General features: G+C 39.9%; 13 protein-coding genes across 13 annotated transcripts; 6 read left to right on the top strand and 7 right to left on the bottom strand.

Moving 5' to 3' along the window:
* Positions 1-152: 152 nt before the first annotated feature.
* On the top strand, positions 153-1366 carry BATDEDRAFT_20293 (uncharacterized protein). Its single transcript, XM_006680587.1, has 4 exons — positions 153-696; positions 814-890; positions 978-1025; positions 1118-1366. The coding sequence occupies exons 1-4, from the start codon at positions 346-348 to the stop codon at positions 1287-1289; spliced, it is 648 nt and encodes a 215-aa protein (XP_006680650.1). The 5' UTR covers positions 153-345; the 3' UTR covers positions 1290-1366.
* A 189-nt stretch (positions 1367-1555) lies between these two features.
* Positions 1556-2716, top strand: BATDEDRAFT_20290 (uncharacterized protein; the record flags this gene model as incomplete). Its single annotated transcript, XM_006680586.1, has 4 exons — positions 1556-1596; positions 1673-1832; positions 1881-1934; positions 2009-2716. The coding sequence occupies 4 exons, from the start codon at positions 1556-1558 to the stop codon at positions 2501-2503; spliced, it is 750 nt and encodes a 249-aa protein (XP_006680649.1). The 3' UTR covers positions 2504-2716.
* A 179-nt stretch (positions 2717-2895) lies between these two features.
* On the bottom strand, positions 2896-5366 carry BATDEDRAFT_90649 (uncharacterized protein; the record flags this gene model as incomplete). The annotated part of the gene is made up of 5 exons (XM_006680784.1): positions 2896-3311; positions 3367-3838; positions 3911-4295; positions 4355-5122; positions 5359-5366. The coding sequence occupies 5 exons, from the start codon at positions 5364-5366 to the stop codon at positions 2896-2898; spliced, it is 2049 nt and encodes a 682-aa protein (XP_006680847.1).
* Positions 5367-5901: 535 nt separating this feature from the next.
* Positions 5902-7038, top strand: BATDEDRAFT_90381 (uncharacterized protein; the record flags this gene model as incomplete). Its single annotated transcript, XM_006680853.1, has 2 exons — positions 5902-6540; positions 6627-7038. 2 exons carry the CDS (start codon positions 5902-5904, stop codon positions 7011-7013), a joined length of 1026 nt encoding a protein of 341 aa, XP_006680916.1. The 3' UTR covers positions 7014-7038.
* A 583-nt stretch (positions 7039-7621) lies between these two features.
* Positions 7622-8229, bottom strand: BATDEDRAFT_90648 (uncharacterized protein; the record flags this gene model as incomplete). Its single annotated transcript, XM_006680783.1, has 2 exons — positions 7622-7703; positions 7982-8229. 2 exons carry the CDS (start codon positions 8227-8229, stop codon positions 7622-7624), a joined length of 330 nt encoding a protein of 109 aa, XP_006680846.1.
* A 707-nt stretch (positions 8230-8936) lies between these two features.
* Positions 8937-9696, bottom strand: BATDEDRAFT_90380 (uncharacterized protein; the record flags this gene model as incomplete). Its single annotated transcript, XM_006680782.1, has 3 exons — positions 8937-9001; positions 9088-9091; positions 9331-9696. 3 exons carry the CDS (start codon positions 9694-9696, stop codon positions 8976-8978), a joined length of 396 nt encoding a protein of 131 aa, XP_006680845.1. The 3' UTR covers positions 8937-8975.
* Positions 9697-9839: 143 nt separating this feature from the next.
* Positions 9840-13465, top strand: BATDEDRAFT_35627 (coatomer subunit gamma). Its single transcript, XM_006680712.1, has 8 exons — positions 9840-9909; positions 9967-10166; positions 10469-10627; positions 10707-11047; positions 11159-11286; positions 11378-11556; positions 11637-12130; positions 12203-13465. The coding sequence occupies exons 1-8, from the start codon at positions 9879-9881 to the stop codon at positions 13380-13382; spliced, it is 2712 nt and encodes a 903-aa protein (XP_006680775.1). The 5' UTR covers positions 9840-9878; the 3' UTR covers positions 13383-13465.
* A 429-nt stretch (positions 13466-13894) lies between these two features.
* On the top strand, positions 13895-16637 carry BATDEDRAFT_26475 (uncharacterized protein; the record flags this gene model as incomplete). Its single annotated transcript, XM_006680614.1, has 7 exons — positions 13895-13952; positions 14291-14493; positions 14589-15062; positions 15157-15275; positions 15346-15513; positions 15681-15976; positions 16090-16637. 7 exons carry the CDS (start codon positions 13895-13897, stop codon positions 16635-16637), a joined length of 1866 nt encoding a protein of 621 aa, XP_006680677.1.
* Positions 16638-17000: 363 nt separating this feature from the next.
* On the bottom strand, positions 17001-17867 carry BATDEDRAFT_26474 (uncharacterized protein; the record flags this gene model as incomplete). Its single annotated transcript, XM_006680613.1, has 1 exon — positions 17001-17867. One exon carries the CDS (start codon positions 17865-17867, stop codon positions 17001-17003), a length of 867 nt encoding a protein of 288 aa, XP_006680676.1.
* A 237-nt stretch (positions 17868-18104) lies between these two features.
* BATDEDRAFT_90646 (uncharacterized protein) lies at positions 18105-19542 on the bottom strand (the record flags this gene model as incomplete). The annotated part of the gene is made up of 5 exons (XM_006680781.1): positions 18105-18153; positions 18252-18340; positions 18461-18835; positions 18927-19137; positions 19205-19542. The coding sequence occupies 5 exons, from the start codon at positions 19540-19542 to the stop codon at positions 18105-18107; spliced, it is 1062 nt and encodes a 353-aa protein (XP_006680844.1).
* An 80-nt stretch (positions 19543-19622) lies between these two features.
* Positions 19623-22996, bottom strand: BATDEDRAFT_90378 (uncharacterized protein). Its single transcript, XM_006680780.1, has 2 exons — positions 22841-22996; positions 19623-22736 (listed from the first exon to the last, which is right to left on the bottom strand). The coding sequence occupies exons 1-2, from the start codon at positions 22973-22975 to the stop codon at positions 19644-19646; spliced, it is 3228 nt and encodes a 1075-aa protein (XP_006680843.1). The 5' UTR covers positions 22976-22996; the 3' UTR covers positions 19623-19643.
* An 845-nt stretch (positions 22997-23841) lies between these two features.
* Positions 23842-24290, top strand: BATDEDRAFT_90603 (uncharacterized protein; the record flags this gene model as incomplete). The annotated part of the gene is made up of 3 exons (XM_006680852.1): positions 23842-23994; positions 24051-24149; positions 24225-24290. 3 exons carry the CDS (start codon positions 23842-23844, stop codon positions 24288-24290), a joined length of 318 nt encoding a protein of 105 aa, XP_006680915.1.
* An 848-nt stretch (positions 24291-25138) lies between these two features.
* BATDEDRAFT_90645 (uncharacterized protein) lies at positions 25139-25561 on the bottom strand (the record flags this gene model as incomplete). The annotated part of the gene is made up of 1 exon (XM_006680779.1): positions 25139-25561. The coding sequence occupies one exon, from the start codon at positions 25559-25561 to the stop codon at positions 25139-25141; it is 423 nt and encodes a 140-aa protein (XP_006680842.1).
* Positions 25562-26413: the final 852 nt, after the last annotated feature.

The following is a 26413-nucleotide window of genomic DNA, read 5'->3' as shown; positions in this document are numbered from 1 at the left end:
CTTGTTTTTATAGTTTTGTTGTTGCGTGAACATGCATGAACATGCGTCAACATGCACGAGTATTCTGGAATATTCGCAGTCAATCTGGTAAACCTAATTGCGATCGTGGCTCGTTCTCGATTGCCACTGTTTATCCGAATCCATTCGCATTCATCAGATTCCTGCCAGTAACTGAGACCAACATTTTTGCTTTGATGGTATTATCAACTTCAGTTGACTCGACACATCCTCAAACTAGAACAAAACATGCTTCTTCATTGGAGTGCAAACTGATGTCAAAAGTAAGCCTCGATCAGTTTGAAAGAGCTTTCTCGAGTCTGTAAAATTCTCTTCTGTCAATGAAAAATGATAGCAAGACAGTCGCTATTCACAGGTATCATGGGTGGATTGACAAGGCTCTCTCACAAATCTAGCCCCATACTCTGTAAAGCATTGGCATCAACTCATATGGATTCTCTGCCTACTTGGATGTATTCATATTCCTGCAACTACTCACACTCAAGACAGACTGCCAAATCAAATTATGGGTCAGTTTCATTACAGACAAGTTTTACAATGCAGACTGGCTATAGACAAACAGGTGGGTTACTACAAAAACAGAATGTGCTGGATTTAGATGCTGCCATGCATTCAGGTATTCGCTCTCATCACACAGTTGGGAAACCCCACGTAGCCATTTCTGAACAGGCTGCAAAGGCAAGTCTGATGCTTGGTGCATGCTTTGATTATCTTGGACATACTTTAGTCAATCTGCTGCTCTTGCATCAATCGTCGAGATCTGTTTATCTGATCCTCTTTGATTTATAATAATAGAGAATCCGGGAAATCAATCTTAACGATCAAACAGATATGGCACTACGAGTACTTGTTGATTCAGGCGGTTGTCATGGGTAATTTGACAGTTGTATCACTACTGGATTCCTTGACGCTGATTCGATTCGGTTTGAATGTATTATTAAAACATGCTTTGGATTTAGATTTCAATACAAGCTTGAGCTCACCCAAGAATCACAACCAGACGACATGTGTGTAGTTTGTTTTGAAGCTAGCTCAATCTCAACACAATACTCAATATGTAATATCAAATTAACGCCTGCCACTTTTGAATCCATGCTAGATTGTTTGAAAAGGATGGAGCTAGAGTTCTTGTCGATGCTATGAGCTTGGACATGCTAAACGGATCTACTGTTGATTTTGTCGACGAATTGATTGGATCAAGTTTTCAGGTTGTTGGAAATCCAAATGCCGAGACTTCGTGTGGGTGTAAAACATCGTTCAATTTGAAATAAGTACTTGAGCTAAAGACAAAAGGAATGTGAATGGAGATAATAAAATGAAAGAATGTCAGTAACTATCATGTTTTAGGATACTCATGGATTGTCCGTTAATTGTTTAATAAGCTGATCGTGTCGACAAGTCAGATTATCCTAGTACAAGATACGAGCCATCAATGCTCTTGCCATTCAAATCAACAATTTACCGATATTTTCAAAACATCAAGAGTGATAATTGCTATTTCCCATTTTATCTTTTCATATTATCAACAGTCGTGATAATGTCAGAACTTTGCAGTTCTAAACTTGGCACAAAAGAACAGTTGAGTAACAGTCTTTCAATCATGGCTTTTTTATCCCAACTAATCCAATCTTCAACTGTGACATCTACCTTGTAGCTGGGATTCCGTTTACAATACTGAAGTAGAAAACTTTGTTGATCATGGCGAAGAAGGAGAGATATGGTTTGGTGAAGATAGTGTTGACAAAATGGTGACTTGGGCAAGTATAGTATCATGCATGGCTTTTATTAAAGTTCTTGATGAAACAATGAGGATTGTCTAAATTAATGCACATGAATAGGTTCAAGACAACTTTGATGACAAGACTATTCAAGTGATTGATCTTGGATGTGGCAACGGCCATCTACTCTTTAGATTAGTATGTCTACAACAATCATGTCCTTGATTCATCCGTGAATGGCGGTTAAATATAACAATATACTCTTGTTTTAGGAGGACCTTGGGTTTGTCAATCTAACAGGAGTGGATTACTCGAAGGAATCCATCAATCTGTCTCAAAAAATCGGATCCTCTCACACTCCACCATCAAAGGCATCCTTTGCTTGTTTAGATATTCTCAATCTAGATGATATATCAGGAGCGGTACACGCATCTACAATGGATCATCGCATCCGTTACACTCTTGCTTTAGACAAAGGAACTTTAGATGCAATCAGTCTATGTGAAAAAACGGGTGAAAAATCGCCCGCTGACACATATGTAGAGACTGTTGCAGCAATGATCAAGCCAGGTGGTGTGCTATTGCTGACATCATGCAATTGGACCGAGGCAGAGATTCTTGATCGGTTTAAAGCTGGAACGATACATGTCAAGGATGGTTCATCACATTCTCTGTTTGAGTTTATGGATCGAATCAAATACCCTGTTTTTAAATTTGGTGGTGCAGTCGGTCAGACTATTACTAGTGTGGCATTGCGTCGGTTGTGATTTTACCAATAAGCTTTCAGGAATGACCACATATCGATATATTTGTGGAATTTGACTTCATCTCAATGCTCACTGTATTGTGTGCGTACAACTTGAAGACAGGGCTAATCTTTGATCCATTCAATTCGAGTAACATAAACCTATCAATGCAATTCATTGTTTCAACAGTCTGGTTTGTATGTCTTGAAAATAAACAAACAGTAGTACACTAATATTCTCGAGGCATTTAGAATTAACGTAAAAGTATAGCAAATTTGGGGTTGAAAACAAGGCAGTCAATAGTGCAGTTCACTTGTCAGTTTAACACAGATCTGACTGCTTAAAGTGAAATAGTCTATTTAATCAAACGTTGGACTACTTCAACTACAATTACAATAATTTGTTGATTGAATTTATCCCAGTAAATCATCCAGCTGAATATTGGTTTCACCAGCACTCTCACCAGCAGCCACGGTCAAAATATCACAATCACCAATAGACACATCTAATGCAACACTTGTATCTTCGATTTCAGCAGGATGTGTTGATTGAGCAGAGGGTTCCAACAGTTCCAGCCCATCCTGTTTCAACATGTCAATATCCTCATCATCATCGTCACCTGCCCCCTCGTCATCCTCCTCGTCGTCATCTATAGCATCCGACTCAATCTCCTGTTCCATTTCCGCATCTTCAATATCAGGATCAATCTCATCGTCATCAATGATATCATTCACGTCCTCGTCATCGTCTTCTTCATCGTCTTCTTCTTCTTCATCACCGTCCGTATCTGCTAAATCAACTTCGCCAGAAACCGCTAATGGTTTGGTATCTATTTCAAAAATAGTTAGCAAACTATTCAGGTATAGTTATAGAAACCAACTTACTTGATTCTTGCTCATTGTAAGCATGTTTTAATCGGCCAACACGCTCATTCTCAATGACCTGTAATTGAGCAGTCATATTCGATACACCACGAGCACGCTTGTGTCCTAGATTATCACTCAGGTTTGATCCTTTCATTTGCTGCTTTAAAATTGATGTGGTTTTGATGGGCGACCGTGATGATGGCAAGGCTATCTCGTCTTGACTGATATCTGGATCATCATCCATTATAAATTCATCACCAGCTTTTCGCTTAGATAATCGAATTGAGCTGGGTGATATATCATTGATTTCGGCTTGCTCAAGATCAATGTCCTCGGCTTCTTGAGTTTCATTATCACTGTTTGAGGATCTGTCCTCGTCAGATTCATTCTCATCAGATCCATTTTCGTCGTCTTGATCGCTTTTTGACCCAACACTAATCGACGACTTTTCGGAATCTGTCTCATGTTCCGAGTCAAACTCTTCTGCCAACTGACCAAAGTTGACACATTGGGATGTTTAGCTTTATCGTTTCTAGTACTTGGACAAATATGATCCACTTACATCCAAATCACCCGCATGACCATCATCCATGAAATCGCCATCTTCATCTTCATCCATAGCCGACACGTTTGTACCTAGACTGTTTGCATTCATTTCAATCTTGCCTTTGGAAACTTTTACACCACTACGGTTTAATTTCTTTACGCGTTGATGAACGTAATCCATATACGTGGAAACACCTATGGCTTCGGCATTGTCAATCATTTCAAACGATGTGACTGTGGCAGGAAGCTCTGGATCAATGGGATTAAGTGTGCGCACAGTCAAGTCGAATGTTCTACCCGTTCTTCCTGACATATCGCAGCGTAGTATGTGTGCAACATCAAGGTAGATGATAGGTTTTTTAAACCCAAACAAAATTCCAGATTCAAGAAAGTACAAAAAACTAAACATGACCAAGGTTAGATTACACGAATCCGTTTATGCAAAACAGTATACACCTACCCGCTTTTGGCTCGAATGTGGCATGCAACAGAGTAAACGTCTGTACGCCCTGCTTTAGATTCGTTTGATTTAAACACCTGTGGGGTGGGTTCATCGATTGAGTTTGCATAGTCGGTAGTTAAACCACTACTTTGTGACATTGCATCAAGGATTTCTTTACACAACACACTTTTGCAATTGGATATGGATAGAGTCTCTGGTTCACTCTCGTGCCGTGTTATCTTTACTGTTGTTTTTTCATCCACACCCAATGCAATACAGTTTGGAAAAAGTTGCTGCGTCTCTGATCCGTCATCAAACAAAAACATAAATGTGTAATGAGGTTTTGTTCTTTCAGGTGTAGGCAGACAGATGATGCGCTTTAATTGATGGATAGGAAATATGGCAGCATATGAAGGAGTCTCAGAGTCTGATGATTGAGTGGATAAAAGCAAAGAGGTGAGAATGATGTGAGTAGAGTAGATACATAAATGTAGTTTTTTTCGGATTGGAGATGATATGGATAGATCGTGTAGGATGAGAATGGGTGAGCCGAGTTGGCTAGATAGTGATTGCAGTTGTGTTGATGCACGTCCGGACATGGCTGAGGGTGATGGATGGTCTCCTGATTTTCCAGTTGTAGTAGTGGATGGATTACTAGAAGATGGTGATACAGTCGAAGCATAGTGCTGAAGGACAGCCATTAGGACATCTGTAGCGGGTGGATAAGAATCCATTAGAGCCTTCACATTAGCCGCCAGCTGAGGCGGTAGTTGATCGACCAGGTCACTGTAATATAAAATCATTGAAATACAGTTAGATTCATGCAGTGTTGGTTTCCATAATTAAAACAGCTTGACTGCAGGGATATGAGAGCCACATATGAATCAATCCAAGACTGACGAGTCAGTGCAGCAGTAAGAATGGATCAACTCAGCATTCTGAATGACTTGTTCAGTCCATGCTGGTATTATAAACAGTCAATGCATTTTCAAGCAGTCTATTTAAACCCAGTCCTGACCCACCTAGTCATGATAGTAGTGATGATAATCCACAATAGATGGTTCTCAGCAACTTTGAATGTGTCGAGGTTCACCACCGTATTCACGTAAAATGGAATAAAAATATTAAAATATAAACCCAGTCGATTCTCACCACAATTTACTGGACAATATTATCTTGTGAATTCGTTGATTGACTGCTGATTGTCATGTAAACCATCCAACCTTTGGTTTCTTGAGCTAGAATGTATCTGATGCTAGAATATAAAAGTTTGTACAGAGTTGTATTGAAAACAGTTTGAACCAGACGTTGGGTTGTAATGAATGAATCTGGAAAGTGTATAATAGTTGAACCAAAACATGAGAAAGATGTGGTTTCAATTCAAAACTAGTTTACTTTTGTATTGTATGATGGTTGTATTTTCAGATTGACACTACGTCAGTTTGTAGTAAGACAATACATATCTAGTCATTGGTTTAAAGCAATCCAACTCGATAGTGTTCTATTCTCTGAATAAAGCTATAAAATGTTGAATTGATTGAATATCAACTTTAAAGCACGGTTGAATGTGGAGAACTAATATACACGATGGTGGAATAAGCTCGGTTCGTATTGCTATTGTTGGAGATTCTGGTGTAGGAAAGACTAGTCTTGCCAACCTCATCTGCACTGGATCTCCTCTCTTGCAGTCTGGCAGACCTCCAACCACTACTCGAGGTTGCACTCTATCAGTCAAGACTCACAATCCTTCTACCCTCCACTCACCAGTCACAGTAGAGTTGGTCGATATTGCTGGTAGATCCAACAACTGTTTATCTCGTCGTCCATTCTATTCTGGTATTCATGGATTGATTCTCGTTCATGACGTTCGCTTACAGTCTACGCTGTCTTCCTTGCATTCATGGCGGAATGAGGCCCTCGAGTCACTATCGACACTCTGTCCAGTGTCTTCATCTCATTCGTTTCGAGAAACAGACATTGATGTAGTTGTAGTACAAGACCATGCATCTCAACCATCCAATACCACCAGTCATCTTGAATCAGTTTCTATCCCAATGCTCGTTGTGGGCACAATGATCGACATGTCTCCTTTACCACCTAAACTCATTCCTGATCTCTCCTTTCTGATCCCAGGCTCAAACCATCGTTCTTATCTAAAAAACAGATCCATTATTGACGAGTATGGCTTGCAGTCTATCCATATGGTAACCAAATGATGGATCAACATCCATGGCTTGAATCCAAATACTTGATGTGTCAAATGGACTAACTTGATCTACCATACATTTAGTCTACACAGGTTTTAAGTGAGGCTGGAATATCCACCATCGACTCTTTTATAGATACAGTGATTTCTCATGCCAGTGCCAAAGTATCGGCAAAAGGGCATGGCACCGCTTTGACAAACCCTTACTCCAGCACACCATCACTTCAGACATATGATTATACTGCAACTCGCGAGCATGCTTTGCCATCTGTCTCACTCGGATCAAATACAACGTATGGGCGTGATGAAAGAGTGGATTCAAGACATGATAGTGTACAGATGAGTGCCGAGTTGTTGGATCGTGGATATCAAAATAACAGTAATGCTGTGGCTGGATCATTTACCAAGAGAGTCTCTAATGGAATATACGGAGAAGGTCGAAAGCGATATACTTATGGCAACCCAACTTAAATCCAACGCTATTTTGTATATTGTAGTCTTGTTTGAAATTGCTCAAAACCATTTTTGTTGACAGGGTTTAAGAATGGGTAATATCAAGGCTTACTTTGTGGTATTACTGTTGAGCAGTTGATAAACCATGACGAATGAGAGTTGGTTTGTGAAATGGAATGTTGTCCAAAATAAGATGTGCACTTGGAAATGTTTCATGCATTATACGATCTCCAGATTCATTCATTGCAATCCATATATTGGATTCTGGTGTTGTTCATCAAATTCTATACAAACTCGTCTGTTGTATTCTAAAACTTGCAGACACGTATATTTCAGGAATGCAACCGTACATGCCAATTACCAAAACAGTCAACTAAAAAGCCCATAAAACAATATTGTTCAGTAGATTGGTACCCATCATTCACAAGACTGGCGGGTTTATATATTTCGGCACTCTTGTCCAGTGGTCCATGTACGTGAATACGGCTGTAAAAGTGAGCGTCATAATGTAAATCTACGTCCAACCATAATATAAAAAATGCCAAATGGTACGATCTTTCATTGTAAAATTCATTAGACATTTTAGATCGGACCATCAGAAATGTAGCAGATTCAGGTTGAATCTCTCAAGGGGACTGATGGAACTCGAGGCTTTTAAGGTGATCCAAGCGAGCCTTTTTCTCAGCCTTTTCTGATGTAGGAGCATATCTATCATCAAAATCCGTAGAGAAAATAGTTAGCCATGCAGTTGAAATTGGACTGTCTTGAAAGATTGAGCATGAATCAAACCCATTGCAAATGTAAAGAAAAGCAAAGTCGAACAAAAGTACTCATGTCTTGACCCAAACTTTTCAGAGATGGGTTCAAGTTGATTCAAGCAGCATTACAACTGATGTGCATTGGATTTTCATCCAACCAGACAGATTGTACAAGAGCCATCTACAGCTCAATCTCAAACTGAGCAAACAGATGTGATGGAAACTTACGGGTTCCAGAGATTGTACCACAGGAACAAGATCCAGGCAGATACAGGATACATGAGTTTGTATTGGTACTTGACATAAGCACGATCCCAGACTTCACCTAGAGTGGTTTGGCCATTGATACCCTTGAGGTTGGGCAAAGCAGACGAAAAGTTCCAGTTGCTACGAAACTGCTGCATCTGCAAAGATGGGCGAGCAAAGGCAGTAGAGCGAGTAGTGGCATTAGCAATACGGCTTGCACGAGCGAACATCTTTCCTGCAGTTGATTTGAAGTGTCGTTTTGGCTGTATTTCCAGGAAAAACCAAATGAGTTGTCACGTGTATATCCCGTGCCAATTGAGCGTTTAGATCGCAGTTTGTGTAAAATGGAATTTATCTTGCCGTTTGATTGGGAATAGAAATGACTGAATCGTCATTGGTTTCTACTAGAGATCAACTTGAATCAACTCAGTTTCTGTATGACTCGACGTACACATTCATTCTTTATTATACTCGAGTCATTTTCTGCAGGTTTCAAAAATGTACAGTATGTAGTTTCAATCAGATACGTGTTTGAAAATATTGCATGCTATTGTTTAGAAAGTCAATATTACGATCTTGACAGCTCTCTTGTTTAATCTCCAAACACACTGACCATCATATAAAGCACACACATTGTAGCTTTGATGTGTTTGATGACAATATATTATAAAAGGTTTCCATAAAAAAGTAGAGATTCATACGCAAAAGGACATGTTTTGAATGCTAAAGCCAAAAACGATTCAAAAGAACACAAGTTGTCCAGTAGTATTGGCACTAATTATTTCACGAGGTTGACTGTTTATCACTCCATGTTCTATTTCAGGTGAATACGAATGTAGATTGTAAATCTGTCACATACATTTGATTGACATCAGTTTAGACTTGAACACAGATTCTCTAAAACTTCAACAAACCAATGTAATCTGAGCAATTCAAAAGGAATAACATGAAATGGTTCATTTCTAGAATTCAGCAATTAATGGAACTCCCTTGATGGATGATCTAGTTATACAACACATCAGTTAGTTATCTGCAGTGGTCTAAAAATAACGATCGCAATCAGTTTGATGTAAATAGGTATTACTTACAGTGCTAATCACATAGGGTACATGGTTGATTTTTCCAGGATAGAATAAAAAACAAACATTAGTTGTTAGTAGTGATAGTAATGAGATACAGAGTCAAGCGAGAATGCAATCAAGATAAAGAGGTCAAACAGCCAATATAGATCTAGCCATTCAACCTCTACCATCCAGACGCTAGACACATTTACTTTTCAAGGACCACACTCTTGAACAGTTTGTATTCAACATGGATTAGCAATGACTTACACCACCAGCGTAGTACTGGATATAGAAGCCGATAGGAATCATGACACCAATGACATGCAGAATGGGATAAAGCGAGTCATTTTCGACATATTTCTCATAGTACTTTCCCCAGAAGGTGGTTGGTTTGACAGCATTGGCCTGTCCTTTGGGAACAGCCTTGTAAAAGGCAGTCATACGAGCAAAAATCTCTGGATGGGCTTGAGGATAGGCAGATTGGAGACGACCGAGCTCACGCATGGAAGAGACATTGGGGGGGATGAGAGAGACATTTGTGCGCATGGGGTTGAGCATTGCAGTGGCAGAGGAGCCCAGACGGGAGGACGATCTTCCAGCAGACAGAGTGCGATAGACAGCAGGAACAAACATGACTGGTTAGCAAGTGAAAAGGAAAAGAAACAAAATGGCAAAACGACCGAATTCAAGAAACAAAGCAAAAAGTCAAAACGTGCCAGAAAACATAAGAGAATTGAAATCAACAGTAAAGACTTTGGAAACAATTGGTTTGATTTCTTAGCACTTATTGTGGATCTTGGTTTGAACCTCACGCAATGTCGGGCAAGAAGCATGACGAAGATACTGGTAAGCATGAATTACACCATGACAGTACTGCAGACAGCTAACCGCTCTCTTTTACAGATGGACTGTTTGGTGGTAGTCTGGACAAGTCTACTGTTCTGCAGGAATCAAGAGCATTCAACGAGTCGCCCATCAACCCAAAAAAGTGTCGAATCATCATCACAAAGATTGTGTATCTGTTGCACCAGGGACAAACCTACCAGTCGCAAGAGGCTACTGATGCCTTTTTCTCCATCTCAAAACTATTTCAGAATCCTGATGTATGTCATGCATTGACTACTATGAGTGTGGATACAGACTGCTACATGTGGCTCCTGTTATAGGACTGTTACTGGACTGTTACATGACTGCTGGGATAATGATGAGTGCAGCCATGTCTGCTGGATAATATCGTATTAAACTAAAATCATGCCATGATGCATGATTTTAGTTTATCATCACTTCACCCTGGCATGGCTGCATTGGATTAAAGTCTTCAGATCTCCACTGATGAATAATGTCCATTTCATACTTTTAGACTCGCTCCAACTTTTACTGACATTAGTAAATTGCACATGTCTAGGTTTCACTTCGACAAATGGTTTATCTGGCAATCAAGGAACTGGCAAAAACTGCACAGGATGTTTTTGTCGTCACCTCGAGTCTGACAAAGGACATGAATGCTCGCTCTGACTTAATCTACAGACCCAACTCCATTCGTGCTCTCTGCAAAATCACTGATGTATAATATTCCATGATCTACTTTGTGATTTATTCCCCATCTTATGACTGATCAATTCAACTCGTGCATTGACAATTAGGCTTCTATGATGCAAGGTATTGAGCGTTTTATCAAGCAAGCCATTGTAGACAAAAATGTCGCTGTATCTAGTGCTGCTCTTGTTTCCTCTATCCATTTGTTTCAGTTGAACAAGGAAGTTGTAAAGCGTTGGGCAAATGAAGCACAAGAGGCTATCAGCAGTAAAGGTATCACTGCTCAATATCATGCGCTTGGTCTACTATATCTCATGCGTCAACACGATCGTATGGCCGTTATCAAGATGGTTCAAAACTATGCTCGTGGATCATTAAGATCACCCCATGCAATTGTAATGCTTATTCGTTATGCTTGGAAAATCATGGAGGACGAAGATTCTTCATCGTAAGTTGTATCACCAATCGATTCAACTGCACTAAGCATTCAAGGCCTTTTACACTGTTTTTTGGCTAATATCCTTGATGTATTCTATTTTAAATCGTGAATGCACAATAGACGCGCTTTTTACGAATACCTGGAGAGCTGGCTGCGTCATAAAAATGACATGGTTGTTTATGAAGCTGCTCGTGCAATCTGCAGTCTCAAAAACGTCACCCCCAAGGAATTGTTTCCCGCTGTTTCTGGTAAACAGAAACTCGATATCGTGTTTGCACTGTATGACCAAAATGCTTATATATACTTTTTTCTGAATCTTATTCTATTTATATTCACTAGCTCTTCAGCTTATGATTGTCAATCACAAGCCAGCTCTTCGTTTTGCTGCTATTCGAACACTCAATAGGCTGGCAATGATTCATCCTAATGCCGTGTTCCCTTGTAATTTGGACATGGAAAACCTGATTACCGATTCTAATCGATCTATTGCCACGTTTGCCATTACCACTCTTCTCAAGGTATTATCATTACTTGACTGACTTGTAATATCTTTGATACTAACACATATCAACTCATACTTGATTGTAATGTATGCTAGACCGGAAATGAAGCAAGTGTTGACAGACTCATGAAGCAGATTTCTGGATTCATGTCCGAGATTTCCGACGAGTTTAAAATTATTGTTGTTGATGCAGTACGATCTCTCTGCCTCAAGTTCCCCTCAAAACAAACTCTCATGCTTAATTTTCTTTCAGGAGTACTTCGTGATGACGGCGGCTATTTTTTCAAAAGTGCTATTGTTGACGCCATGTTTGACATTATCCATTCTATTCCTGAATCCAAAGAATTTGCTCTTTCTCACCTTTGTGAGTTTATTGAAGACTGCGAATTTGCCAAACTTGCTGTTAGAATTCTTCATGTGCTTGGTGCCGAGGGACCACATGCCTCGAATCCTACAAAGTATATTCGTTTTATCTATAATCGAGTTATTTTGGAAACCTCCATTGTCAGAGCTGCTGCGGTTTCTGCTTTGGCCCAGTTTGCAGTTCATTTAGAAGATGCTCGCCCAAGAATCTGTGTTTTGCTGGATAGGTAGTGTCAATTAATTGCTATTCTCCCATGATACTTTTACTTTCTGAACAATCAGTTCATTTTTTGGTTTAGATGCACCGACGACTCTGATGATGAAGTACGCGATAGAGCCGCTCTCTTTTTACGTATTTTGAATAATCCTGATCTTTCAAGCAAGTACATTGCAAACAACTCCACTTTTGCACTGGCTTCCCTAGAGGCTAATTTGAGTCATTATCTTAAAACCCCTGCTGGATATGACAAGCCATTTGATATCAACTCTGTTGCTGTGGTAAGCAAAGAGCAAGACCAGGTTGAGCGTCAGCGTGTCAAGGATGCTGCTCGTGATCAGTCAACTGCTGGTGCTGGAGGTGTCTCGAATGGTGCTGCAGCAACCCACAGCAGCATATCTGCCATCTCTGGTTCGGCAGGTGCAGCCAGCAGTGCATTTGACGCACAATCTGTTTATGCCACGATTATGAGCAATATTCCCCAGCTTGCATCACTTGGTCCCTTGTACAAATCATCCCAAGCTGTCGATCTCACTGAAGCGGAAACTGAATATATTGTTACGTGTGTCAAGCATGTTTTCCCTCAGCATTTTGTCTTTCAATTTGAATGCAAAAACACTCTTGATGACTCGATGTTGGAAAATGTTTCTGTATCTATGGGTCTTCAATCATCCGATAGTCAAGACATCCATGAGCTCCAGCCTGAATTTATTATTACGGCTGAAAAGCTTGTATACGATGTTCCTGCGTCAATCTACGTCGTCTATCAACGCTTGAATAATGCTACACCCACAGCATACTTTTCCAATACATTAAAGTTTGTTGTCAAGGACTGTGATCCCAATACTGGCGAGCCTGATGAAGAAGGATTCGACGATGAGTATTTGCTGGAGGATGTGGAAATCACATTGAGTGATTACATGCTGCCAACGTATGTTGCTGATTTTGATCGTGCTTGGAATGATGCTGGCGAGGCCGGACAAGTTATTGAAGCGTATGCGCTTACAGCCGTCAAAGGAATTTTGCAAGCTGTGAAGAGCACCTGCGACATGCTTGGTATGCAGGCACTCAATGGTTGTGACAATGTGAGTGAAAAGGCTACCACACACGCAATGATGATGGCGGGCACGTTTGTTAATGGAGTCCAAGTTCTTACCAAAGCTAGAATGGCGTTTGATCCTTCTTCCGGTGTATCAATGGAGATTTGTGTTAGGAGTCAAGATGCTGATATTAGTGCTCGTGTTGCCAACGCCATTAGTTAATTTTCTGGATTAAGATCGGTATTTGGTATATTGAGGATGAAGGCTTAAACTGTTTCGCCAATAAATTCGAATTGTTTCTTTGGATATTTTTATTGGGTTTGCTACTATATTGTTTTGATATTCCGAGGTAAAATACAAGTGTTTCATTTTACGTGAATTAGCTGCAAATAAACTCAAACTAGGACTTGTAAATATGCAAGTATCATTTGCCAATAGAAATGTGTTTTTTGATACATTCCAACTTACTAAACGATCAAGTAGCCTTTTATTTGAAGAAACTCAGATGTAAGAATAGTAATGCGGCGTTTTACATGTTTGGCAACTCCAAATCTCAGCACTCTGGCTAGCTTCATTTAGCATCAATTGTGATGTGCAATTCAAACTCTAATGGTAATATATCACGTTTAGCACGTGATATATTACAAACTCGGACGTGACGCATTGTTCAGCCATTACAATATAATTGCTGTTTGTATCTTTACAAGTACAAAGATAGTATATATTTGCAATAGATGACAGAAACTCTAGATTTTCAAAATTTGAAGCTCAACTCAATTATTGGATTTGGAGGTATGCTATATACAAGTATTGTATAGTTTCAACTGGCAAGGTTCAAGCTTTGTCAAAACTCGACGTGTCTAGTGGTTACAGAGTATATCTGCCAACGTATCTTGAACTCAATGAGAGTACATTTATACAAGCAAGAAATATCGTGTCGTACTACATATACTATTTATGTATTCTGTAGTGTCGTGTATTAGCGGCATATCTTGTGTAGCAACTTCATCCATCAGTAGACTGCCATTAGTCTATCAAACATGTAGCGTTTATTTCTAATACGTTGTAGATTATCATGTTCTAACTATAAAAATATACTCGAATCTATTTTCATTAAAATAATCATGTAGGTACCGTGCCAGGCGGCTTGATTAAGCATCCAGATGGAGTCCATACGATCTACTCGCTTGGCTCTACTGTAGTCATCAACGATTCGAGAAAAAAAAGTATGCAAGAATTCTTACAGGGGCATACAAATGTTGTGAGTTGTATTGCCGTGTCCAAAGACGGCAAATATATTGCGTCTGGGCAGGTTACTCATAAAGGATTTCAGGTATTTTTTATAAACTCGACATGCGTTTATTTTCAAGCATCCATATACAACTTGGACATGATGTTAACCACACTTTGGCCATTCTGTAAAAATAGGCAGACATCATCATTTGGAGCTTTCATGATCGAACTCTTCTTCATCGTCTTACCCTGCATAAAGTCAAAGTGCAAGCCTTGGCATTTTCTCCTTCAGGTGCATATCTGGCTTCATTAGGAGGAGAAGACGACAACGCGGTGATTGTTTGGGATTTATCTACATACGCTGCAATATGTGGGTCTCCAGCCTCAACTGACTCTTCAGGCATTACTCTTGCTCTTGCATACCTTCAGAATGACGATTTTTCATTTGTCACGGGCGGGGTTGGCACACTGCGTGTTTGGGAGCTCAACGTTTCTCAAAGAAAAATTCGTGCTACAAACTGTCAAACGGGCCAAATCAAAAGAGTCGTCAAATGTATTGACATTGATCAAAATGACGAGTTTATGTACTGTGGAACAACGACGGGTGACCTTATGCAAGTGAATCTGCGTACAAAACTGTTTAAGCATTCTGGACCACCAAAAGAAAAGGTGTACTTGTTTTCAAATAGTTCTAAATGTCAAATTATTACTCATGCGTTATTGAATTCATGCATTGATACTACTGGATTATTTGAATATGTAGGAACTGTTTTCTATGGGAATTCTTTCAGCTGCACTAACACCTAAAGGCGACGAGGTGATTGTTGGTTGCGGGGATGGAGTGATAGCCAAGCTTTCGCTACCCAAATTGAGTATTGTCAAGTAAGTGTCCAATTATGCTTTAAATTAAACTTTGAAACTCACCCGTCGTTCTTGTTTTTATTTTCGACAGAAAAACCAAAATCAATGGCAGCGTCACTTCGATTACCTTTGATGACGAAAAACAGTTTTTTGCTGGCACGGCTTACTCGAACATATACACAGTGATGCTGGATGAGTTTTCTCCTACATTAAAGTCGACATGCCACTACGCATCCATCAACGACATTTGTTTTCCAACGTAAGTCTATTCAATATCCCATGTTCCCTGAAATTCAATGTGGCAATGAATACCATCCCAAAATCGAGAATTGATTTGATGTGTGCAAAGAGTTTAAACATGTATGCTTACAATGGGGTTTCCACCTTTTACAACCGAAATGTTACCACTCTATCCAACCTATATAGTGAGTCCTCGGATGTATTTGCCACGGCGTCTGATACAGATATTCGTATTTGGAATGCACACACATCTACCGAGCTGCTACGGATTGCCGTTGCCAATCTTGAATGCAAATGCATTACATTTAAAAAAGATGGATCTTCTTTGATTTCTGGATGGAACGATGGCAAAATTCGTGCATTCGGTCCACAAAGCGGTCGTCTTCAATACGAAATCAATGATGCGCATAAACGCTGTGTAACTGCTCTAGCCGTTACTGAACCGTTCAATTCCGCAGGAGATTTTCGTGTTGTTTCTGGTGGTGAAGGCAAGTGCATGCTATCCATGATTTGAACCTACCATGTTTATACTGATGAGTTGTGTGATGTATACATTTGACGGTTATGAATCTTTTTTGGGATGGTTGGATACCAGATGGGCAAGTACGTGTGTGGAGAATCACAAAGCAGGTTCAACATCTTGAGGATGCCATGAAGGAACACAAGGGTACCGTTACATGTATAAAAATTCGTAAAAACAGTCTCGAATGCGTGTCTTCCTCCAGCGACGGATCCTGCATTTTATGGGATCTGACCAGATACGTTCGAAATCAAGTCTTATTTGCACCTTCATTTTTTAAAGCTGTCTGTTACTATCCAGACGAAAGTCAACTCCTTACAAGTGGCACTGATAGAAAGGTTGCTTACTGGGAAGCATTTGACGGCTCCTTGATTCGAGAGCTTGAAGTCTCACAAAGCGACACGATCAACGGATTGGATATCACTTGTGATGGAAAGTTGTTTGTTATCGGTGGGAGTGATAAATTGGTCAAGGTGTATCGGTACGAAGAGGGAGATGTGGCATTTGTTGGTGTAGGTCATTCAACGGATATTACCAAGGTCAAAATTTCTCCCAATGGATCTTATGTGGTTTCTGTGAGTGCTGAGGGAGCCGTATTCTGTTGGGCACTCCCCAAATGCTAGGTTCATTTTAAATCGTTGACGGGTTTGTCGAGTCAAAATCACTCATTGATAACACTACACAATCAAGATTCGATTCGTTTCAATTCTTCTAAAATGATGTTTGAATTACTTTTTAGTTGTCTTGGTTTGTTTAGAATCCAGATATGATTTATATTCAATTTTCTGTGATGTGGGCTCATGATTTTAAAGTTTCAAATAAATTCAAATCTTTACAATCTCATTGATCCATTAAGAGTTCATAGAATTAAGCAAGCTGCAATAGTAGCCTTTCAAAAACACATATTTTCAGTTTGTGAAAATGGACGATTCAAGTTAATGCAAACTCTGAGTAGAGCGCTGATGGTAATGCTTGCTGACAACTTTTTATTTATTTTCTCTGGCTTCATTCCCTTTGTCGTTGGCTGCAAAGTATGCAGCAAATAAAGTTGACCGAGTCACGCTTCCACTCATATCAAATCCACTCAATACAACTGCAGTTAGTATATCAGAAATATTCTTGACAGTAAACGGTATGGTGGTATTAGTGGTAATCACTATGTTTACATCTAACGCCTGAAGAAGTGCGAATCGTGCAAACTCTGGATTACCCACTTGTGTAAGCGTTCCCAACATTGTCCCAACAGCATCACCGACATGACTTGTTGCAATCCACGCTGATATAGTACCGGTAGTAGCATTGTGTAGAGCCGTAACAATCTTTTTGGTGGTCGTGATATCCATTACCACGCGCAGAGTAGCATCATCTAACACGGTTTGGAGTATGATGGGAGTAATGGAAACGTTTTGATTTAAAGCATATATAAGAGTAGTTTGGGTTGTTATATTCAATGCTGAGGTAATCTGATTTTGAAGATTGGTAAAGATCGTGTCCGTGATAGGATACAAAGTGTTGATGAAGTGAGGGACAATATGTGTTTTTATACTATTGATTCCTTGGATGACTTGGGTAATAATTGGTTCAAGAATTCTGCATGTCATATCAGATACAGTTAGATTTTTATGGCTTGGTACGGATACGCGAGCTAGAGTTGTAGGAAGTGATGCAGTGAGCGTTGTTGTAGATGTAGACGTAACTGCTAAAGTAGTAGTGGTAGAACTGCTGATCATGGATTTATGTTTCATAGACATATGTTGAGAATTGGCTAACATGATATAGGAAGCAGAAACAGCCAGCATGCCTGATATAGCTTCGCAGCCCAACATCAATAATGTAGATTGAGCAAATTTCATTGGATTGCAGCTTTGAAGGTTGGATAGGATATAGCAGAATGTTGCCGAGTATAAACTGATTCAGTAAAACAGATATTTATATCTACTCAAACTTGCATCCATTCACTCCACAAACTTTCAGACCAACAAATTTAACCCTTTGAAACTAAAACAAGCGTGTTTATTTTGCATTCAGTCCTATAGTTTGAATAAACCATGCCACTGCCAATTACTGATAGGCATGGTTTTTGTGGCAGTTTACAAGGGCTGTACAGTAACAGTAAGCATGGCCCCATCGAGACTTGACCTACACAAAAGTATACAAAAATAAGCATAGTATAAACAGGGTTTGAACGAGAATATTGAAAACACTAATGACACGATGTAACGAGATGAAACACATACTTGTTGAATTTACGCCTAAATAACAATCCACCATTATCTGTTGCGAATTCAATCTTGGCTTTAGTATTGTTTTCTAAGAGAGTCACATTCTAATCAATATCAAAAATTATTTAGAATACACGGTAAAAACAAATGAGTCAAGCTCAACATTACAGATGAGCCAAATGAGTTTATGGTCCATTCGGATGTAAATAAAGAGATGGACATACTGTTACTTGGGCAACTTGACTAGCAATCTGACTGAGCAAATTGGCAGTAGTTTTTGCAGCAAAGTTTTCCACTATTGCAACGCTCTTGGTAACACCTTTTGCAATCCGTTTCCCAGGATGAAAATCGGGCGGGTTCAGCTGTTGGGATAAAGTTGCAGAATCTCCGCCAGTAGATTTTTCAGTATCTCTTGAATCCGATATGATGGAAGCCGATCGCTTTTGTCCAGCCAATTGTTGTGGATATTTTTGAGATCTGTGAGTACTAGATAATGAGTTGGATTGAAACATGGACTGTTTGTTTTGTTGGCTACTATTGCCTCTGAAGTTGATGTTTTCATGCCGCCGAGCACCCATTTGCATTGCAGTTCCAGGCACCTACGAGTTGATCATTCAATAAAAGATTAGTCGAGTGAATTACTGATGGTCTAGTGATCTACTTTTCCAGGTTCAATAGCAATCAACTCACAAACGCAGTAGCATTAAAGTTCCAGTTAATTGGAGCTTGAGGAATAATAGGCATCATTTGGGACACACGAGTTCCATATGGAGGCATCATTACGTTGGTCATAGGGGGCATACTAGCAGATGGAGCCATGGCTTGAATATGCATGGGTAGCGGGAAAGGGAACACTACTCCCCTGCGTACATAAGAAGGGTTGATGTAGATCTTGCTGGATCTAATCAGTCAGAATAATAGTCAGTAGCAAACCAGCAGTCATCAATATCGGCAGTAACAACTCTTACATGGCAGAATACTGCTTGTTGCCGCCATTCGCAGCACGAGCCGGTGCATGACCTCTCCATCGAGGATTGTGCTGTCCGTTTCCATGCGTATGTGACGATCTCTGCTGTTGTTGTTCTGTAGCTGTATCATTAATGCTAGTGTCTTCCTGTTCGTTTCCATTAGTGGTCTCATCAACCTCTTCCCCATCGTCTTGGCCAGCATTTTCCATGATCGAATACTCTTCATTATCACCTTCCCACTCATAGTCTACATTGTCGTCCCACTCATCTGCCCCCATCTCCTCTTCAGCCGTTTCATGGCTTTCCAACACATTGACTGCTTCGCTGTCCTCTGCCATAGTAAAGTTTGTAACAAATGTCAAGTCGATTCATAATTCAAAAATCGAAATTTCCTTCTGCGACCATCAAATCCAACATTTACACAACATTCCATTTCATTTCAAGATATTCCATTACTGGCCTTGAACAAATCCCATGCCTTGTTTAAAGTAGAAAATACATGATTCGCAATCAATCTCTGTTCAACTGTTGCATCTACTCCTAGCTTGTCGGGATGAACTTTTCCAACCGCTCGCATATATCGAACTTTTAGTTGTTGTGGTGTCACCAACTCTCCTAATCCAACTGGTTTCCATCCCAATGACGGCCACAATACCATGTTCAACGTGGAAATCAATGCTCGAAGGTTATCTTCTTTGTTGCGTCGCCAGTGGTTGATTTTGGCTTCAATCTCATCTCCAAGCGCAAATTTCTCGGTTTCTTCTTGCTCTGCTTGGATCGCTTGATGACGAAGCTTCTGAACTGCAGCATCCACTGCAGATTGAACTTGAACGCTTGATGGTTTGACCAGTTTTGGTTGAGAAACGGATGCAGATGAGTTGATGGCATTGGTTTCGGATGCAAATGTGCTACGATCGCTACCTTGAAGTGCCTTGTTACACCGGACTATTCCTTCTGACACTGATTTACTTGCTCCACCTGTTTCCATTACCATCCGGTAGTCCTTGAGTGCCTCGGTCCACATTTCTATGGCCTCATAAGCACATGCACGACGATGCAATCCCTTCAAATCATTACTGGATATACCTAATGCCTGTGTACAATCAGCAATAGCTTCGCGATACTGTCCGGTTTTGAGCATTGCTGAGGCCCGGTTAGTCAACAATGTTACCAAAAGTGACATGTATGCTGGATCAGTTGACATTGTGGATGAACTCAAAGCCTGCAAGGCTTGAATTGCAGTCGTGTAATGCACTACTGCATCACTGAATTGACCCTTTTTAAACATCTCGGTTCCAAGAGATTTGGTTGATTCTGCCGAGATATAGTGTGGAGATGTGGTTAATGCACTTGATTGTAGTTTGGGTTGTTGTCGTGTTGATGGGGATGAAGTTTGTTGTTTTGATGGCTGTGACAGTTCAGTTTCTAAAAACTGTTGCATCGTCGAATTCATACTAGGTGCAGGTGGAGAGATTGTTACAAATTCATCAGGATCAATCAGATTGTTGTCTGATTTAGAACTGGGTACCTGCTGTGATGAGCCCTCGGATTTTATAGCACTCAAGCAATTAGTCTGTTTCTTGACCGAAACATCTACATCTTCATCAGATGAAACGCTCATATTCATATCAGTCGTATCGTTTTGCCACCCATGACCATTCTGTGTATTCAAACCATCAGAAAACTTGGACTCTTTGGGTGCATCATGTGCATCGTAGCAGTCATCATACTCTCCATCATCATGATCTTTAAACGGTTTGCCATTCCATTGGGAGTACTCTTGAGCAGCATGTCTATTTTCATCATACCCACCAGGAGATTTAGTCTCTCCCGTAGAAGTTCCAGACACATCAGCACCAGCTTTTTCAATCACTTGCGTAATGGCTTTTTTGGAGTAGCTCACAAATGTTTTAGCGTTTTTAAACACAGACATGCCAAATGCAGACGCGCTTTCTATAATCTTTTGGGTGTCAGGCAAGACTCTAGAGCCTGGTTCAATATCATCTTCGTCCCGCGCTCTTCCGGTATAAAAGCCTTTGTATTCATCTGTATTATTGTCAGAGTTGAATTTTGACTCGGGTCGATTGGAAGAGCAAGATGTTGTTTGACGTTGTGATTTGGTAGGAGATATACCCTGATTGGCTAAAGAAAAATGCTGAATCTGTGCTTCCGCTTTCTGATTCTGAACAAGAATGTCAATGGCGGCAGCTACCTCTTGTCCGGATACCTCCAAAGCAGCAGCTGCACTGTCAGCATCAAATCCCATACTCACAATCTGTGCAATATTTCGATCGTTACTAGTTTTTGTGGGCTGAGAAATTGGTAGTGATTGGCTGTTTGACTGTAGAGAGTGAGTTGGAGATGTCGATTGAGTTGATTTTAATGTCAAAGATTCCCAAGCTGGCGATTGAGTTGCAGGACCTGCTAGTAACCCAAGTGGATTATCATCTACTACAGGCTTGCACACCTTGGTTTCTTTGGAAAACTGAGAGCCAAGAAACGAGGCATCAAAAATATCTCCATTTACAAGATGTGTATCAGAGACAGTAGTGTAATTTCCGCTTGTAGCAATCGATGTGTGTTTAGCAGGTCCAGGTGCATCCAAAAAATCGATATTTCCCCAAGCTTCTGCAGATTTGGGTGGTTGCACCATGGTTCCCGTTTGCTTACTTTGAGGCAAGGTAGATTCAGATTGAGATGCAACCGTCATTTGGGAAACTTTTGACGCGGATGGTTTAATAGAGAGTAAATCTGCAAATGGAGCCGATTGTTTGGACGAGTTGGTTGCAGATGGAGATTTAGAACGGATTTTGTTGGTTGAAAGCTGATGAGGCTGCAGTGTTGGAATATCAAGATTGGATGTAGAGTCTTGATGCTTGTTTGAAGGGTATGCTGGGGATAAACGAGAGGTAGAGGAAATGCCATCAAACTGCATGATTCCAGTTGATTGAGTTGATATTCCATTTGCTGCATTAAAAGTCAGGGACTGGGCAGTTGGTCCAGCAGTGTTGGACATGGCACGAGTATGTTGACTATTGCTGGTTCCCATGGTCAATCCCAAGCCATCAAATGCGTTGACAGGCACCAATGAAGGCGAGCCCGATCGAGATGGAGGTTTTCCAGCCGAAACCAGCGGTTGCAAGGAAGTGCTATGTGATATCATTAAGCTTTGAGCAGTATTTACAGGAAAGACAATGTTTGATGCATTTCCTGATGACAGATTCTGCGGATGTCGCTGTAATAGCTGCTGCTGTGACTGCTTTCTTTGTTCGTCCATAGATAATATTGGAGCTGCTGATTGCCTAATAGATGCGCCTCCGAATGCTCCCACCAGCGTTCCAAAAACATCATCCGCATTTGCCTTGTTGCTATTACTACCGACACCATTATTGGCTGTAGATCCAGTAAGAGATGATGACTTTCCTAATCCAAATGGCTGTCCTGTTGCAACAGTTCTCTGAGGGGTGGATGTACCACTGCGATTCACTGGCTGACTGCCACCATTATTTGCAGGTCTTGCATTGCTGTATACCTGTATTCAATACAGCCATCAATTAGTCATTAGAAGGCTAGAATATGGGCTTGCCATGCTACAAGTATGCAGCATGCTAGATAGTGACGGTGGATCCAACTTACAGGAGCATTCGACAATTGTGGTTTGAGAGGGAGCGGAGAAGTGGATGGTGTGAATGGCATTCCCTGAGTGGTAGTAATAGGACGAACGTTGCCATTAGTGTTTGTTGACCATACCAGATCGTTGAGTTCCTGCATTCGAGCTGTTTTAGATTTTACGAATGGAGAAAAGACTAAAAATGGAATTGGTGTTTTAATTTTTTGAATATCGATTCACTGCTCGAGTATATTTACTGTCATCAATTTCATTCAGATTTTCTCTAAAACTCATTGAAATCAATGAGCCACATTTGATTGCGTCAGTTATGTATTCATGTTTAGATTGGGTTTCAGTTGATGTCAGGATTAGATTTGACATGTTACGAACTGGTTAGATGTGCAGTTGATAATCGGTTGCAAGTGAAAATTTGCCATCGCGAATGGTTTCCACTTGAATTCAGTCCATTACAATACAAACTGTTGCGACTCGTTACTTATGCTTGCTGGATCTTCTCACTCTCTTCTTGTGCTACTGCTGTTTGTGTCTAATGCTTTGGCTTTTTTTGAATTCTTTCAAAACCAGCATCAACAACAAAAGGAAGAACCTTTTACCAACGAACCCAAATCCACTGGTAATCAGAGTTGTTCTGCTACTCTTGTTTATCTATTCATTCACTAACTATTGAACTACTTGCATTCTCTCTTGATTCATAGCGTGTGCTGGGTATCTATGTCCCGATAATGACATATGCGTCGATGCTCCACTCGAATGCCCTTGTGTTCGAGACTTGGATCTCAGATGCTTGATTGGAGATTGGTATGTATGTCTACCTCCTTCTTCTACTACTCACACCTGCAGTAGTTTTGGCGGAAAGCTCTCTAAATAAACACCATGGCACCATTTCCATCTTTAAATCTATGAATGGTTTTCAACTGATCTCCAATGTGTAAAAGTGATAGTTACATCACGTGATCGATTGTGAGTTGAATTCAATCCACAGCAAATCCTGCTTTATCCGACACTCATGTCGCAGTTTTTCAAAAGAGTGCAGCGGTTTGCAAAAAAATCTCCTATAGCAGCCGGAATTCCATTCATGGGAATGATCGTTGCTGCTTCATACGGATTTTCATATATCACCCAAGTAAAGTATGATTATATTGATGCCAAATACACTACTGTAAGTTGCTCCATGTCAAATTATGTATGCGCTGGCTTTTGATTTAAAACTACTAGTCTGATCCTATTGTATCCATTTTGGTACACCAGTCGGAAAAACGAGAAAAGCTTGGACTCAAAAATGCTGAGCCAATCGATATTCGCAAAATCTACTTTGTAAGTATTGTTTAGATTCAATATGTATACATGACCGACCTTGCCATTCATTCTATTTTTATATCGACATGCAAGGATTTGGCCAAGGACGATGATGATTGGGATTTTGTACGAGTTCCCAGACAACCAGGAGAAAAATAAAACCATGTGCAGTTTCTCTGTAAGCATTGGGCAGGAGTGCGATGTCATCATATCATGAGTGCAATCATGATATTCTTGGATGTTTGCATTACTATTGGACCAATTCCTTGTTCAAAACTATCAAGATCTATGACTATTCATGGCTACAATTAAATATCGTGTAAAATGCAAGTATCTTGCATGACAGTCTATTTTGCTTCAAGTAATGATTGAATATTCATTGTGCCTTTATATTAACAATTGACTACTTGAATAGACATTCTCAACTCTTCAATAAACACAATGTCCATATGATGCACACAAACTATAGCTTGAATATGCTCTCTCCTTTTTTGGTATAGCCATACGTTACACGATCGCCAGATCCATCCATTGCAATTTAAATGTTGGGTTCAAATATTATCAATACAGCTCTACAAATTCCACTTTGGTATATCCTAAAATATCAGATGCGTTTAAAAGAACAAGGATTGTATGAAACGGGAGTTGGAGACTGGACAAGTATGAGATTTGCTGAAACTGATGTGAACATTTGTTCAGCCATACAAAAATGAGCAAAGACCGTCACGCCAATCATGTCAGATTTTCCAGTGAGCTTGCATACATGGTCTTGGATACTCAGATCTGGCTGCCAGATATTTCATATCATTCAACCCAAAACGCTAATTTACAGCATTTGGTTTGGATCAGTCATAGCATATTCTGAAAGGGTTTAAACTGCAATATATAGACGGAATAAAGCACATAATAAAAATGGTAGCTTTAATAACCACAGCTTCAAAACATACAAACTAGTGAAAGCAAGTCCATTCAAAAAATGAAATGAGATCCTATTGTTGGAAACATATCTACGGCCGGTAAACATCTTTGGAATGAAATGGATTCCAGGTTGGATTAACCAAATCTCTTTGACTGCCAGCACCTTTCTTTACAGGCTGGGCAAACTTTCTCCCAGTAGCGCTTGATCCACTTCCATCACATAGTTCGGCAGTCTTTTCCTTAATTTGCTTGGCATTCAATTTACTGCATATAATATTGCGAGTCGATCCGTTATTATAAGTGGCTTCAAGTTCGGGTGCGCCTCGACGATGAACCACATTGAATTCAATATAAGGACGAGATTGAGCCAAGGAGGTTATGTTGTGTTTGAGAAAATCAACCATACTGCGGGAAGTTCCACCTGCGCCTATACGGGGACTTTCGTAAAATATTTTTAAACGGCAGATGGATGGAACAAACGAGCCGACACCATTGACATTTACAGAATCCATGTTCTGTTAGATTCCAGATCATTGTATTGATATTAAGACAATTGGAAAATAGCAGTTAGTAAAAATATATATTGGAAAGCCTGATAGTATTGACAGATTGTGTTATTTGAACTGTAGAAGCTGTTTCTGGTATGAACAGTGATATCCTAGAGTTTTTGGACATTGATTCGAATAAACAGTAATCATGAATTGTGGTCATGAATCGAATCATGACTTGCCTTTTGAAGTAAAAGTTTCTTTTTCAGTTTAGGAAAAACAGATAGCTCCTGCATTAACCTTTTTACTGGTTGAAGTGATTCTGAAAATCTGCCTGACATTTGAAGTTGTAGTATAACAGTTCCAGCAAGGATCGTCGAAGATGTATTGAATAGAAAGAAATTGGTTGAAATTTACTGAAATTTACTGAAAATTTACAGCCGTCTTTCACGTAAAATAAAATACTGTCTTGCAGTCAATGCTCTGGAATAGACAATGGCTGAATATCCGTTATGCTTTTCTACTACAAATTGACTTGAATAAACACTTGTAACCTTTCAATAAATACAACAATCATACAACGCACATAATCAAAGTATAATTTTAAATCGAAATTGTCCTCATTTGGCATAGCCATGCACTACACAATCGTCAGATTCACTCATTGTAATCCAAATATTGAATCAGTATTCTCAATACAACTCTAAAATCCCTATTTAGCATTTCATTTACGTGGATACAACTATGATTTAATGAACTCAAGGTTGAAATGTGCCATTATTAGTTTAAAACTGTTTACAGATTACTTGAAAATAAGTGCGTGCTATTGTCATGTGTAAATGAACAATATCTATCTAGTCTATTTCATTCATCATT

Source organism: Batrachochytrium dendrobatidis (assembly GCF_000203795.2).
Source record: "Batrachochytrium dendrobatidis JAM81 unplaced genomic scaffold BATDEscaffold_10, whole genome shotgun sequence".
NCBI classification, from domain to species: domain Eukaryota; kingdom Fungi; phylum Chytridiomycota; class Chytridiomycetes; order Rhizophydiales; genus Batrachochytrium; species Batrachochytrium dendrobatidis.
This window is presented reverse-complemented; position numbering and strand designations above follow the sequence as displayed.